General features: G+C 41.6%; 1 protein-coding gene across 2 annotated transcripts in view; it reads right to left on the bottom strand.

Moving 5' to 3' along the window:
* The window catches only part of Tnr (tenascin R), a 435,141-nt gene that overhangs the window by 62,750 nt on the left and 355,586 nt on the right, over positions 1-16,805 (bottom strand). Inside the window, exons 5-8 of one of the 2 annotated variants that reach the window (XM_045150475.1) lie at positions 11,578-11,841; positions 8,717-8,832; positions 6,010-6,160; positions 1,960-2,229 (exon numbers count right to left, since the gene is read on the bottom strand). In XM_045150475.1, the coding sequence (XP_045006410.1) occupies positions 1,960-2,229; positions 6,010-6,160; positions 8,717-8,832; positions 11,578-11,841 (801 nt within the window). The remainder of the gene's footprint in view (positions 1-1,959; positions 2,230-6,009; positions 6,161-8,716; positions 8,833-11,577; positions 11,842-16,805) is intronic. The other variant, XM_045150482.1, reaches the window with a different exon arrangement.

Here is a 16,805-nt window from a genome sequence, read left to right as displayed (position 1 = left end):
TACAGCAGATACTACCAGTCTGAGCAAGTGGTGGTATGGGGGATGGGAGGGAGGAATGACCTTGAGTTTTCAAACTAAGAAGGGACACCATTTCTAATACTCTTGCATGAATATTTTTGCTTGGGTGAGGGAGAAGGGAAGAGAAATAGGTAACTTTGATTCCTTTTCCAAGAAGCCCTTAGTCTTTTGTAGATCTCAAGATTTGTTCAGTGAAAACAGTCCACTGGCCATCCCCAGGGAAGAGGGAGTGGAGTCTCATACAGGGCTGGAGACCTTGAAGGGTCACTGGCACAATCAATTCTGCAGTGTACAGTGAGCCAGTGTTCGCATCTGCTTTTAAGAGGGAAGTTCACCAGTGCCTATACTTGCTTTCTTCTGTGGAAGGAGCCCTATCATAAGGCGCCTGGCTGCTCATTTTTGCTGGGGAAGATAGACTTACTTTTTTTAAAATTCCACATTCATTATCTTTTCGTCTTTTATTTATTTGACTGAGAAGTGGGGGAGAGAATGAATATGGGCATGCCAGGGCTTCCAGCCACTGCAAACAAACTCCAGATGCGTGTGCCCCCTTTTGCATCTGGCTTATGTGGGTCCTGGGGAATTGAACCTGGGTCCTTTGGCTTTGCAGGCAAACATCTTAACCGCTAATCCATCCCTCCAGCCCAGATAGACTTACTTTAAGTGGTGAGTTCTGCAGCAGAGTCTGGGCACTGGCAGTCTGTTCCCCTCTCTTATGGAACAGGCTGCTCCACGGATCCAGTCTCTATGCTCCAAGTCCTAAACTGAGTAGCCCTCCATGGACAAAATAGCCCAGGTCCACCATGATTTTTCAGTGTGCAAAAACAGTAGCTGCCAGCTACCACTGAAGACATACTTTGGGGTCTGTCTTACTTTTTACCTTATATATTAATGTTAAATATCAAAATGGTGCATGGGATACCAGTTATTGAGCCTTCTTAGAGCTTCATCCGGTAACAGGATCTTAAGCTACATGGACGTGTGAGTTGGGCAGTCTTCTTTAGAAGATACTGGTTCTTAGATATTCCAGATCCCTTTCCTTTGATCCCTTGGACAGCTTGGAGTTGGCAGAGGCATTCCTTGGCATTTGACCTCTCTAAGGCAGAATGTTCAGGAGCGACATTCTGGGTTAAGTAGAGACTCTGTCACTAGCCTGATCCCAGGCCCTTGCTAACCCGGTCTGAAGGCCTGGCTTTTGGATGGCGCCTTCCTACAAACTCACTGTCATGCTAGACTCCTGAGCACTAGGAGTGTGGGAGAGTAAGTCACACTGAGGTCTGACCTTTCCTGGTTGTTAGTGAGGTTCTTTGGCAAGGCAAAGGGCACTTACATAGGCTTTATTCAGCTTTCCCTCTTTGAAAATCAGGCCACCGATTGGCCTTATTGCTAGTGGATGCAAATGGCAGGATGACTCAGGAATCTCAACTGGAAGGTCTGCTGATGACTGTGCAACTTGGGCTTGGCCCAACACCAAGGTGTGCATCCATGGTAATGTAGCCGCTACAGAGTTAGAAAATTCTTACAACCACTCCCAGCATGTGCCCCACAAAGTGTCTTGGAGGTAAGAAGCACCTTCCCTGAACTTTCTCAAAATTCCCACTTGGCCAACAACATGGCTATTGAAATGTCTTCAAGAAAAACTTGTCATTTCGTAAATGGGAAACCTGGGGCCCGTAGGAGGAAGAGACAAAGATCAGCTAGCAAAGCTAGGATGAGAACCCAGCTGTCCTTGCTCTCACTGTGCTGCTTTTTATTTATACTGTCATGTCAGCCCCAGCAAGAGACCCCTGAACTCTCACTTCCTTCTTGCAACCTCTGTGTCAACGCAGATTCCCAGCATGTGTTCTCGTGTTTTCTTTACTCCTCGGGCTATTAACAACATTCTTGTTGGCTCTCTACTCCTTTCTCTGGCCTGGCTCCTCTTCCCCATCTCAGTCTCACCTGTTGTAAATTGGGTACTCGTGGAATCGCTCTCGTTGGTCCCTCTAACGGCGCTGACCGACACTTCATAGTGGGACCCGGGCCTCAGGGCCTGCACTGAGTACTGGCTCAGGGGAGGTTGCAGCCTGAAGGTAGTCTTCCCACCTTCACCACCCACCAAGCCATATTTTAAGAGAATGAAGTCGACTCTGGCTCGAGGTGGGGTCCATTCCACAAAGGCCACAGTGTCAGAGACATCTCGAACCAGGATCTGCGTGGGTCCATCAATGACTGCATAAAAAACAGAAACACAATGGTGACTAAGTAAGCTTTTGACATCAGCTCTCTCCTTTCTTACATTAGCCTGGTCAGCTAGAGATGATGAGTTCATCACCCTATTGCATGGATGAGGAAAATGAGGCACAGCAGAAAGAAAGACCTTCCCTGAGGAGAGACATGCCCTTTGGCACTACAGATTGGAGAACTAGAATGCAGGTCCCATGGGGCTTGGTCTCGATCTCCTTTCACTGAGCTGTGGGCTTCTAGAAAGATCGAGAGTATAACCCAGTATCTGATCGAGACTCACATTTTGTGGTTCACAGTTTTTATGAGGCTCAGGCACATTTCTGTGACATAATTATGTCCTTCCAGTAAATTTTCATTTGCTTCAGTGAGTTTCTTTTCCTTGTTCCTTGGGAGTCCTGACTGACTAAGACTTGTTTGTGAACCAGCCCACACTGGACCACTTTTTACTCTGCCTCCAGCATGGAGTTTCTCCCTCAGTTCTGTACCACACTGACCTTGAGTTCCTTGTCCTTTCAAAGACTGGCCATTCCCTGACCACCCTACGCTTAGCCCCTTGCTATATTCTACTAAGCAGTTTAGGATATTTGCTCTAGCAGTGAGTAAGATGAAAATCACCAGACCATTTTGGTGAGTCCTGGATTAGAGTTGAAATGAAGTTCTATAGAGTTGAAATGAAGTTCTATTTTTCATATTTGAGGTAGCCATATGATTTAACAGAAAGCCTCCACACAGTTTTTTCATAGCATGCCACACCTGATAGCTTTAGATAGCTTAGGCCTTTGTGATTTGATTTAATTTAATTATGAATTAGACAAATGGCCTTCTAGTTATGGTTTAAGTATAATGTTGGAGCAATAGACACTCACTGAGTGTTGAGTACATGAAATAAATGGATAAGTTTTCTTTATGGAGAGAATTTCAGTGAAGTGGAGCTTTCTTTTAAAAATATCTTATTTATATATTTGAGAGAAAGAGAGAGACAGATAATAAATAAAGAGAGAATTGGCATACTAGGGGCCTCAAGCCACTGCAAATGAACTCCAGATGCATGCACCACCTTATGCATCTGGCTTTACGTAGGTACTAAGGAATTGAACCTGGGTCCTTTGGCTTTGCAGGCAAGCACCTTAACCACTAAGATATCTCTCCATCCCAAGTGGAGCTTTTTGATTTAAAAAAAAAAGAGAAAAAAACAGCATCAGGGAAAATCAAATGACCACATAAGACTTTTGTCCTTCAATTCTTTATATCCAAAAACTCTAATCATAATAGATTGACCATATTAGAACGTGATTATGTAGCACAGAGGGCTCTCTCTGCAGGAGGGCTTGTATTTGCATTCATAAACTGGCCTGCCTGGAAGAAGCCTGTCTGAGTGCAGATGAGGACCGAGGGCTTCACAGGAGGGGGTTGGTGTAGGTCAGACCTTAGCAGAAGGAAATAATTAAACGATCATTTCCTAAAACCAGCAGACAGTGTTGGGAGCCAGCCATCATTTCTGCTGCACCCTTGGAATCTGCCCTTCGGATGGTCACTTGGTAGCAATGCCATTTTCCAATCAAGAAAGTACCAGCTTGCTTTCAATTTAAACCATAATTGTGAAACAAATACAAGTTTATCGAAAAATTGGATGTCAAAAAATTTCATGGCTTTGTACATGATGCCAAAGTATTTAGGACTTTTATTCTTAGCTGAAAAACCTGGCTTTACCATGAATTTCTAAATCTGCTGCTTTTAAGTTTAATTTTATGGGATATTTGAAACAAAAAGAACTGTAACTTTTATAAAAATGTGCTTTGACTAGGGCAGAGTTGGACTCCCTTCTCTAAGTACCCACCTTCAGTCCTTTGGGAGAAAAATATTCAACTGTAATGGCTTTATGAGCCAATTCTTCTAGTTTCTTTTTCTTTCTCCTAATGCTTTCTTAAAATAAGTCTTGGGAGTAGCTTGGGGAGCCTGGAACATTCCTTATCAGAAGTGGAGAATCTATGCTTGATGGGAACTGAGCTATGCCCTTGGCTTTCTGGAAATTCCTGCAAGCACCTTGGTAGGGCAACCTTGGGCTTTCTTCTGAAGCTTGTTTGTATTAGAATGACACTTTTAAATCCTTTTTTTTTTTTAAGTGAAACTTTGTTTTTTAAAGAAACAAGATCTTAAATGGCTGTTGAAAACATGAAACAGATCAGAGGCACTGCCATTTTGGTGGCATAGGAGGGAAGTCATTAGTAGTGTGGATCTCTACCCAGTCCTAGCTTCCAGCTATTGCCATGGAACCCTGGGGCACAAATGTCACATAAGCTACTACAAAGTAGTTTTAAACCAATGTTTGCAGACTGAGCCTAGGTCTCAGGACCCGATGCTCTTTAGTTTGGAAGCAAATAGACTACTTTGAACCACTAATTCATAAACACGTCCTCACTCCACAGTGCCAAGGTTTTCTTTTGTAGCTGAATCAACTTCTTGTTCTGGACTCAAGAATTTCTAGGGTGCCAATTTCTGTTCATAAAAAAATAAAACTTGGGGCTAAGGAAATGGCTCAGTGGATAAACTGATCTTCATACAAGTCTGTGTACCCCAATTTCATCCCCAGCCCCCATGTCAATAGCTGGAAGCTATGATGGGTTTTTGTAATCCCAGCATGCTGCTGTTGATGGTGACAGTGAGATGGGAGGCAGAGACAGAATTTTCCAAGAACCTTGTGAGAAGAGCAGAAAGAACAGCAGAATGGGAATTCAGAGAGAAACCCTGCCCCCAAACAGGCAGAAAGACGAGGACTGACTGCTCCACATATGACTTAACATGCACATACCTGAACTCACACACAAACACACAGATGCACAAACATCACACACACACATGCATGTGCACACACACAATAAAAATAAAAGTTTATATTTACCTATCTCAGTTTGTGTTATTGACAAGGAATGTTGCTGAAGCTTTCTCATTAATAAATGAGATCCCAAAAATAATACCAGATATGACTTGAAACTTTTAAGCAATTAATTGTGAATGTATCGCAGTTTCTAATTTATAGCACTAAAGTTGAATATCTTAAGGGAACAATGAGGCAAAATGTGACACAATGAATCAACCCTGAAAATATAATGACCTTGAATGAGGTAAGTTGTGGGGATGAAATAATTGTTAACTTAAGCCATCACCTTGAACAGTAGCTCAACTCTGTCAACTGGTTGTGTTTTGTTTCCTACTGCTTCTGCTTCTAAGCATGTTTCCTCAGCACATGTGCATATGCCAAGTGTTAAGCAGTCACACTTATCAGTACAGTGCTATTCATGTTGTGTGTTTTATCTAAATTAATCCTCACATCAACGTTTTGAAGGAGGTGTTGGACAACAGACTGAGGTTTGGAAAGGTTTAGTTGAGAATTTCACAGTAGGTAAGAGTGAGTCAACTCTTGCTGTTCTAAAGCTCATAACAATAGGAGGTTGACAAATGAGGTCTGTTAATGAGTAAGATTAGAAAAAAAACAAAAAATAAAAAACAAAAAAACATTGGGAATCTTAACAGAGAGTTTCCTCCATGGAATACTTTCTAGATTTCTAGGTTTGCAGGGATAAGCAGCAAGGAATATGACCAACCAAATATCTGATAGACTAGGTTTATCTCCAAGCCCTATGTTGTCTCAGTGCCATGAGAAATCCTAGCATTTCTTTTTACCTCTCCATTCCTTGGGAAATTCTGCAGGTTTTCTGTCCACTGTGACCTAATGAGCAGCCATTGGAGAAGAGAGCAGGCACTCACCAGTGGAGACGCTGGCCGAGGTAGGAGGGCTCCGGGCTTGCTCCTTCAGTGCTACCACATTTACAATGTACTCCTCCCCAGGCTTCAGTCCTGTCTGGTTAAAGGAAGTCACATCGCTGGGGAGCTGAGCAATCACACCTCCTTCATTGTTCTGGAGAGTGGGGAGAATCAAAGCAGAAATGTCACCGGGAGAGACATCAAATGAGAGCAAGTAAAGGTGTGGGATGCTAACTGTGAACTGGGAATTAAAAACGAGACTATATCTACTTCCTGTTTGCTGACAGCAAAGTATCTGGGTCCAGGATTCTCTCAGGTTCGGTAAGAACCATTTTTCAAGAACACTTCTGTGGCTTCTCCTGAGTTTTCTGAATTTGCTAATAAAAATTAGTCATGAGGTGCTATGGATTGGCTCTTGCCAAAACTTAAATGTTTGTTGGTCATGATTAACATTGATCAGATATTTGGGCACCTACTTTAATGAGTATACCCTTGGCTATTTATAAAAATGTAGTTTTGTGGTGTGTATATATGCATAAACAACTTCAAATATATGCATAACATGTTTCAATATAAGATATTACCAAAACTTTTTAACCTGGTGCTATTATGTCACTATATCTGGAGTTTCTCATGGTGTTATCTTGACTACAAATCTGTCAGTGTCTTATTTACCCTTCACTTAGATGAATTAAGACTCAGACTCACCCATGAATGACACTGAAAAGTCAAAGGAACAAAGAACAATACAAAGGTGAGAGAAAGAAACAAATTGGTAGAAGAGGAAACAAGAAAAAGCAACTTGATGTTGGGTTCAGGATCTATGATCAATTTGTCTTTGTCTGCCTGTCTGTCTGTCTATCTACCTATCTATCTATATCTATCCAGGTATCCTTTCATCTATCATCTGTTCAGTATCCATCTATCTACCTATCTACTTATCATAAATTTCCTATGTGTACCTTAGAAATAAAAGAGACAATAGGGCCTTTTATTTTGACTCAGCCCTTCTTACATGTTCTTTGGCTTCTATTCAGGTCACTTGGCGTGCCCCATGTGTAACATGTAGCCATGGTCTTACAATCACTGTGATAAATGTCCTCTCCCAGTGGCTTCAATGTATACAACACAGCAGTTGTTCCATGTGGCCACCTATTTGACCTTAGCATACATACTGTAGTCAGCTCCTCTATTATTTAAAAGATTTTAAATTATTTATTAATTTTTATTTTTATTTATTTTCAAAGAGAAGAGAGGGAGAGAAAGAATATGAATGGGCATGGCAAGGCCTCCAACCACTGCAAGTGAATTCCAGATACATGCACCACTTTAGACATCTGGCTTTAAATGGGTGCTGGGGGATTGAACTCAGATTGTCTGGCTTTGCAGGCAAGTGCCTTAACTGCTGAGCCATCTCTCCAGCCCCCCTATCTTATTTAAAATTTGATATATTGTATGCAAAACAGGAAAAACTGGTAGAGGTGTTTTTTTTTTTTCCTGTCTAAGCAGTAGAGTGACGTGAGTCTTCCTGCCTTGTTATAAATTCACTTGTCTGCAATTCTTTATGGGCCATTTTAACTCAGATAAGACTTATCCTTACAGATTTGCGTAGAACATCTGTTTAGGTGTATTTAGCTTGCCATAACGTGACATAAGAGAGCGAGAGCTCTGGAGTAGGCGCTGAGACTCAAGTTTTTGTTTTAAACCTGGCATCAATGGAGTACATGATGTCACTCTCAGTTCTCTGAGTTTTGTAGACTAAATGAAATTAACTATAAAATACTCTACTATCTTGGTCTTTTCTTTTCCTTTCCCTATCTCTGCCATCAGTCCATAAGCCTGATGATCTGTTGTAGCTACAGCAGTTATGGCTCTGCGAATTCAGGAGTTAAATAAAAGAATGGTAAAATCACAGTCTAGTTAGCCAAAAATGTGTCAGTCGTCAGGAAGCCTGATAAATGACTGAAAACATGCTCTGTGATGGGGAAGGATGAGGACAGGAAAGGAGTATGCTGAACGTCACAACCCATGCGTGTGCTTAGGGATACTATCAGCTGGGCCAACAAATGCTGTAAAACCAGAACCCAGGCAGGTGTCTCTGGTAAGTCAGAAACAGTTTAAGGATTAATAAAGTAAAATACTGCTTTAAAGAGTAGAGGGGATTCTTGGGATATTTTTAAACTCACAAGCTAAATGACGTAATTTAAAGAAAATGCTGCATTTTAGTAGGTTATAAATTCATTGAGCCTAGTCAGAAAAACCAAGATTTCGTGTTAAGTCTCTAACCTTCAGAGTTTAAAATCCACAAAATGACTTCCATGCATCTGTTCTGTACAGCAAGCCGTGGGCCGGCTGTGCAACCAATTTCATTTGGCTGTCTTTTTGTTCGAACAGGAAGACCCAACTCTTTGACAGCCTGGTTTTCACGCTTATTTCAGTCATGGCTCCCCGAACCCTGGTGGTCTCTTAGCAGGCAGCTGGAGCTGGAGCCTGCTTCCCACAACCCTCTCCATCCAAGGCCAACTCAGCCCTGGTTACACTTGGCAGACAAGCAGTCCTCAGGCCATGGACATTTACAAAACGCTTGCTCTGGCCTTTTGTGGTTTTGGCAGAGTTATCAGATGGTACCTTGCTTGCTCTCCCTGATTCTAAGTTGAGGGTAGGGATACTTCAAACCAGGCCATTTGGCAAGCTCACAGTTGAGTGTTACCTTTGGGATGAAGCTGATCTCCCACCCATCAAAGGAGAATGAGAAGGGCTCCCATTGCACCTCCACAGTGGTCTCTGTGATCGTCTTGAACTGTAGCCCTTGAGGAGTGGAGAGATCTGGAACATAGTAATGTGGGTAGTAATGTCATGGCCACCCCTGGTAGGGTCAGAGAGCCCAGCCCAGTGTTTTGCTGTGTTAACTCCCTCCATGTGCTGGGTATGCAGGGGTACCATGGGCAATCCCAATCCTGCTATAGATACCATGAGTCCCACGGGCAGGACAAGCCTGCTGCACCGTAGCCCTGGTACTCAGTATGGATGAATATATAAACAAACCTAAAAATATGGAACTTTTTCGTGTTTTCCATTGAATAACAGAAAATGTTCATGTTGAAATATAAAAATCTTGCTTTCCTTTCCTTACTCAAGTGGTAGATCTTGATATTAAATAGAAGACCTCAAGCACTATCTTTAGGAGCTGGGCAGGATACCCAGAAGGTAAGATGGTGGCTAATATTGGTGTTTCTATCTCACAACCTAGAAAAAGGAGGAAGAAAGAAGGCTGGCTGAAGATGTGGGGCAAGCCAACTTCAGAATAAAACTGGATGCTTTGATCTGAGTTTTCTGTTTCATGTATAAACAAAATGAAGGCATACATAAAGGACAGTGGCAGATACCAGTTCTGCTTTCATTTTTTTCTCCAAAATTCCTCCTGTTCTCTGTTCATTACTCTCTCTTCTCTTGCTCACTCACCTTTGCATCACTTCTCTTATTATACTTGGTTTTTAAATCTCCCTCTTCCCCCCATTTCCCCAGACACACACACACACACACACACACACACACACACGCGTGCGCATGCACACACACAGGTTTAGTGAGGTGGAAGTATGATTGTCTTGATGGAATTCCAGTCATCAGCCCTGACATACAACAATATGACTTTTCTCAGTTCTGCAGGGAGCCTGCCCCCCACTCTAGCAGTGCCTCTCATGGGCTATGCCCAGTGGCAGAGAGACAGATTTTTGTGTCTTTTCTGATTGTAAGCTTTCTCCCCACTTCTTGGCTGAAAGGCAGGGCTGACTCAAGTCACTTGAAGACATCAGGTGAGTTTATATGATTTTTATCCTTGCCTCCTGAGAGTGTGCCTGTGGGGGCGCCCTGAATTGGCATAATAAAAGCCCTAAGAGATGGCAACCCCCTCCTTGTATGCACGTGGAGCAGAGAGGAACCTCTGGAGTTGGCCAGGCATTTTGGGGGTGACTCATCCCCAAGCAAGGCAAGGTGGGAAAAGTGGCAGATGGTGACCTGCCTCCACACAATCACTGCAGATATTTTAAATGCGTTTTCAGGCACCAGAGGATTTTTTTTTAAAAAGGTCAAATATAAACAGAGATAATTATAGGCAGATTAATCCACTCAACATTCACAAGAGACTCCAATATTATCACAGGACTCTTTCACCTGGAATGTAAGGGAGCCAATCGACTTCCCAAGTCTTGTGTCCTTCAGTCCCTGCCCTGGCATTCTTCAAAGCTCAGCGCCCTGTGGCCTCTATCATGCCCTCATGACCAGCTCTACTACCTTGGCCTTTCCTTTTCTGAAGTTTCCTGGCATTTGTTTTCCAAGCATTTTGTCACTTAAGGCCTACATAAAATAGGCTCAAATCTCTTATTTCTTATTTGATATTAAGCTTTGTTTGCAGACTTAAGGGCTTTCTGAATTCCAAAGATTCATGTTTTCATGGTCACACTTCTTCGAGTTTCTTATGAGTTTTCAAGTCTGTAACCTGGCTGTCACCTCCCTTGGACATTCTCCTTACAAAATTTAATTAGGTACAGCCCCCTTTCCTCAGCAACCTCTGAAAGGATTCTGTGGTGAGGCACACATGGCTTCTGTGTGTTCGCATGTTCTGCAGAAATATTTGGGGTTTCAAAAGGATATCATGCTACCCAATTTCTGGAAATTTCTCTCATCTAAGTTGCTTGGCTTGGTTTTGGAAATTCTAAAGTACTATAGACTCTTTGCAACAATTTCAGAATTTAAAGGTATACAAAGGAAAAAAAATATAGTCTTTTTCCTTTTCTCCTTTACTACTGTTTGGCAGATTCAATGTTGATAATTGGTAAGTCATATTTTATATGCTTCTATGCTTAAAGATATATATATATATATATATATATATATATATATATATATATATATATATATGTATAAATCTATGGGAGGTTTTCCTTGTTATAAATAAAAAAAGAACATAGTCCAAAAACTTTAGGCGGTTTCACTTGCTTTCTCTCTGTCATTACTGCTGTTCTCTGTCTCTGAGTCCTTACAGATCATGTTGTAGAACTTCAACTTTCATACCTAAAATGACCATCAAGATATTTTATCAAAAGGCCAAGAAAGAAAGTGTGCCACTTCTCTGTGAGAACTGGATGTTGTCAGCTATAGTTTTTTTTTTTTTTCTCACTCTACTATGCACTTACCATCTGTAACATACCATTTAGCCCTTGCTGGTTATAGCTCTGTTTTATATCTCCTAGTTTTGAAGGCATAACAAGACTCAAAGTCCCATACTTGATTTCTAATCAGAGTCGGGCTTATATAAGGAGTCATTGCTCAATAATTAAAGTACTTTTTGTTCATTTGCTTCTGTATTTCGTCAATGCTTCATGAATTTGGAAACTTTTAATCAGAAGAGCCTTTTAATGATGTCTCTTTCCTAAGCAAGTCATGTCTGAAGCTCTTGTCCTCAAAAGCAGGCATCCCTCAAGAATTCAGAAAAGACATCACTGTCATGAATGCCCATGAACTCATGTAGGAGAAAATAAAGAATGAAGCAGGACGGGGAATGGTACGTACGAGTGGCCACCTTGGCAGTGATGGGAAGGCTGAGGATGTTGCTAATGACAGCGTAGACGCTGATGTTGTAGGTGAGACCTGGCTCCAGCTCCGTGATGGTGACACCACTCCAATCTCCAGGCACCCGCTGCTGGAGCTGGAGGCCCCCCAGGGCCATCGGCTGGTAAGAGATCACATATTCCGTCACTGCCATCGGCCCGTCCCATTCCAGTTCAACGGACCTGTCGCTGATACCAGCCACTCGCAAGTCCTCTGGAGGGGCCACTACCGGGAGGCAATACATAGACAGTATGAGCTCAGAGGACTGCCTTCCCCATCCTGGACTCAACTTTCTTCCTCACATTTCGCCTCCCACGCCATGTCTATCATTCTGTTTGGCTCTAGGGCTTGAGTGACATGGAGTAGGTTCGCATCTTAGCTGTGCTGTGTCTCCACAAGACCACAAGCTAGCATGGTGCTCCTGCTGGCCCCTTAGTGGCTCATAAAAGCTGAATGCCAATTTTTTCATGATTTTGTTATGACCACTTGTAGACACTGCCATTGTTAAAGATGAAATGTTATAAAGCTATAATTAATGAAACTGCTTTTATAAAGGTAATTACTCAAGACCCATCACTTTCACATTTCACCAAATTTTATGATTATCAAGGATTTTAGGGTGATTTTTTTTGTGTGTTGTATCTCTAGTGGCAATATTATATAATTGTGTTCTGTTGCACATTTTTTCTCAGCTCCAGGTTTAATGATGTCACAGAGAAAGCTTGAAACCGGCCATAGAGAAATATGTACACCATTGAAATTGACAGATGCTACAAACAAGGGCTTTATTTATTTACTTTCCTTCAGAGAGTCAGCTTTTAGGTTTTTCATAGCACATGACTGGTTAACAATTTGGTAGTTTAGTCAGTTATTCTCATTGTTCTGAGAGCCAATATCTGATTTGGTAAGTGGACTTATTTCTAATTTTCTTTCAAATTATAACAAACTAAAAAGAGCAAGTGTTGAATCTCATGGCCTCATGATAACACTTAGTAATTCTTTATTATAGGATTTTTCCATTTTTAAAATGAGGGCATTTAAGTTTTGAAAGCAATGCGATTTATATTCCATTATATAATTTTCATTAGCCTCGACCTTGGAGATTGTGAGTGAGAGACATACTTCAAAGCTTTGCTTTGCTCTCTTGTCCAGTGTCTCAAATGCTACTCAGAGCTACTAAAGGTTTAACCACACTGAAATAGCCTTTCCTGTAGTTTTTCTCTTGGGAAGTAAAGATTCACTGAAGTGTAGGCATCAAATAACTGAACCTTTAAGACTAATTAGGAGGCTAACTCTAGTATGTCTGTAATTGGACCTTCTTATAGATTAAATCAAAGATCAGACCAATATTGAAATGGTCATAATTAACTTACATGTTTATATCTAGTGGAGGCTTTGGTTGGTTCAAAAGTTATATTTGGGTTTGAATGCCTCCTCTGGGTAATCTTACCTTTTCACTTTTACAACTGAGTAGGCCCAGGTCAGGTGCTTTTTCCCAGGACCACACAAGTATGAGTGGGTAATGTCTGCCTCCGTGTATTCACATGGGGAGCCTCAAATGAATGGCAGAGAGGTGAGGAGCCCTTTCTCTGATCCCAGACCAATGGGAAAAAAATAATACCACATATATGCAATGCTAGATGTTTTGCTTTGACTGTTTTCTCTTCAAACCACTGTGTAAAACAGTCTAGAAAGCCTAGCTTCCTCTGGTTGAAAAGATTAAATATTAACTAAAAGAAACATTTTATATTCAGGTTTTAGTTCATTTATTGATGTATTCTTGTTATTGTTTTTGAGACAGGCCCTCAAAATATATCTCAGGTTGGCCTTGAACTTGTAAACCCTACTCTCCCCATCTCCTCCAGTGCTGAGGTTACAAGATCACCATTGTACCCATGCCTGTCTTCAAAACCTTTACAAAACTGAAGAAATATAAATGAAATTTAAGTAACCCTCCCAAATGATATTTTATAAAATTGTATTATTTAAGCCAGGCATGGTGGCACACACCTTTAATCCCAGCACTCGGGAGGCAGAAGTAGGAGGATCACTGTGAGTTGAAGGCCACCCTGAAACTACATAGTTAATTCCAGGTCAGTGTGGACTAGAGTGAGACCCTACCTCAAAAAACAAACAAAAGATTGTATTTTTTTTTTATAAACCCTTACATTATTGAAACTGAACTGCCTGAGACTTTTTGAATGGCCTGTGTAATATGTATAGAATGACCCTTGCAAGGGAGAAGCAGTGGTTTGTAAAATGTGCCAGCATTTGGCACGATTATGCTAAGCATCTCTTATGCACCAGGCAAAATGTTAACTACTTTAACCTAGATTATCTCATTTCAATCTCCTTCCAACATGGCAGAATAGGTCCTTATTTATAGATGCGGAAACTGGGGCACACAGAAAACAAACAGAAGTGAGGACTTGGACCCAGGCAATGACACAAGAACCTCTCAGCCAGTATATAATTCCAGTTTGTATTTAAACATTCCACAGTCTAAAAAACATGTCAGATACACCATCTGGCTAAACTGGCAAAAAAAAAAAAAAAAAAAAAAAAACCAAAAAAACCTTTTATAGCAGCCCTACAAGGCAGGTACATAGTTCAGGTAGCTAGAGTAATTGAAACTTTACGAATGAGGGCTGGGATGAGAGATTTTCCAAAAGCCAGACAGTATGGGTGAAGCAGAACTGATTCTCAAGCCCAGCTCTTCTGTTGTGAGTCCTTTCCCCTGAAATTCATAGAGCAGGTTACGGATTCACTTGCTGTCTTCTTTCTTTTCTGCACAGTCCTTCTGAGGAGGCTCTACAAGGACCAATTCACATGACCTAGACTGGTGCTCACCCTAGAGGTTTTCTAGTGATGTCTCTTGTGATTTGGCTCATTTGCTGTGAGTTTCTTCTGTAGGGTTTCTTTGGTCATAGTGACAGAAATAGCCAATCCACATTTCAAGTCATCAGGAACTCTTAGGGCATGTGGGACAAGTCAGCATATTCTTTTTATGATTCGTTCTTTCAGAAAATGAAGCCAATGACAATAACAGAGAGTGATCTAAGCAGAACATTTTACGATTTCAAAACAAACAAACAAGCAAGCAAACGGCCACAACAAAAGATGGTACAGGGAAATTACTGTTTTGGTAACTTAACCTGAGGTCTGAACCTTCCGATAAATGCTGCTCTCATGTCTGCCTCAAAAAATAGTTTTTGATATCATCCATGGTAGAAGGGTTCTGGTGAGCAGCGGGCCAATGGAGGAGACCATCACATTGAGTAATCACTATCAAACAAAATGGTATTGACCTGTAAAGCAAACTTTGACGGGGGTGTAGGCCTTGGTGCAATGTGCTTATGGTGGGCACAAAACACTCTTAGTTTTAGTTTCCTTAGAGTTCCAATTTTGAAACTGAGGAAATAAAAGGAAGAAACTGTGGCTTGAGCGATCAGGATTTCTTATCTCCAAAGCAGCCATCCTGTTTACTTTTTAGATCCCGCATCACCTGCACACTTAGGTGGTGAAAGCAGTGGGCATCAGTTTCATGCTGTATCTTGCTCCAAAGGGTAAATACTCTCTGGTGCCTGGGGTGAGCTGCCTGAGCTTCTGACAGACAGACAACAGTGATGACTTTCTGCAGACCTGACTCGGGCCCATGGAACTGCTTTCTGGGGTGTTTTAAGACCTACTCTGATGATCTGTTTGTCCATTTCCAGGGAGTTCTGGAAGGCTCACTGGCCAGTTTCCACACTAAGTGTCATCATAAAACAGATGTGGACAAAGGACTCTGTGCTTCTTCATACCAATCTCTACCACTTCATTTTTCTTTCTTGCTTTCTTTTTTTTTTAAATAAGACTTAAAAAAATTTGTTTTTATTTATTTGAGAGAGAGAGAGAAAGGCAGAGAAAGAGAGAGAGAGGGAGAGGGAGAGGGAGAGGGAGAGGGAGAGAGAGAGAGAGAGAGAGAGAGAGAGAGAGAGAGAGAGAGAGAGAATGGGCATGCCTGAGCTTCTAGCTACTGAAAATGAACTCTAGACTTGTGTGCCACTTTGTGCATCTGGCTTGTGTGGGTACTGGGAAACCGAACCTGGGTCCTAGGCTTCTCAGATAAATGCCTTAATTGCTAAGCCATCTCTCTAGCCTGCTTTCTTTTAAAATTATTGTATATCAAAAGCTTACTTCATTGTGTGTATGACTATAATTTTTTAAATTTTCTCAATTCTATTTGGCTTAGTATTTCACAGAGGATTAAAGAGTGCCAGAAGTTGGTGGGAGACTAGGGTTCTCATTCTTACTCTGCCCTTAATGAGCTATTTGGTTCTGGAAAAATTTCTCTGTCTCAATGGACTGCTTCTTTTCAACTCTGTAAAATGAGAAGCTTGGAATAGCTTCTTCCTAAGGCTTGTTCTAAGTGTTTATATTAATGAGATTTTTATTCAATTATCTTTATGTGGGCAGAGGACAAGGCAGAAAGCTTGAGATTTTTGTCCCATAGCACACCATAAGCAAAGATCAAGGCTGGGGTCAAATGCAGTGATCTTACATTCACTACTCAGTGCATTTGAGCACTGGGATGTAGGGAGGCTTGGGACGGAGGGGTGGGGCAGCTACTTCCTGTGTCTTGCCAAAAAGAAAACGATGGACTACAAGAAAGTCGATTTTGTGGCTGTCTGTGTTTTCACTTTCCTAGCTCTTTGGTTTCTCTCTTGGAAGCAGTAAAACTGTTGTGTGTGCACTTGGCCAGAAATGTCAAACAGTGAGTAAACAGCCCCCAATCTTACATCCTCTTCACAAAAAGCAAGCAAAGTATCACTTTAGATAATGACCCACATCCTTCTCTGGAAAAGACCTGTGGCATTTGGCTTTAAAGGCATGCATGAAGAGCAGTACCTCCTGCAATAAGAGGTGGCTTTGAGGTTGCTATAGAAACAGACAGTGATTATGCAACTGTCCTTCCTTACATGCTCTGAACCAGTAAAGAAACTTATTTAGGTCTGCACAAGTTCTCTGACAAACAATGAAGGAAACATGTGCACGCAGCTTTTACTTGACCCAGTTGTACCTGCATTAACAGCTGCTGATGTGACCAGGGACCCTGACCTCCAATTCAGTTTGGACAGTAGATCTGATGAAAATTTTGTTTGAAAATGAACCTAGCCCTATGGGAAAGATGACAAGCATGCGCAGAC

The sequence above is a fragment of the Jaculus jaculus genome, chromosome 1 (genome assembly GCF_020740685.1).
Source record: "Jaculus jaculus isolate mJacJac1 chromosome 1, mJacJac1.mat.Y.cur, whole genome shotgun sequence".
Taxonomy (NCBI): domain Eukaryota; kingdom Metazoa; phylum Chordata; class Mammalia; order Rodentia; family Dipodidae; genus Jaculus; species Jaculus jaculus.
This window is presented reverse-complemented; position numbering and strand designations above follow the sequence as displayed.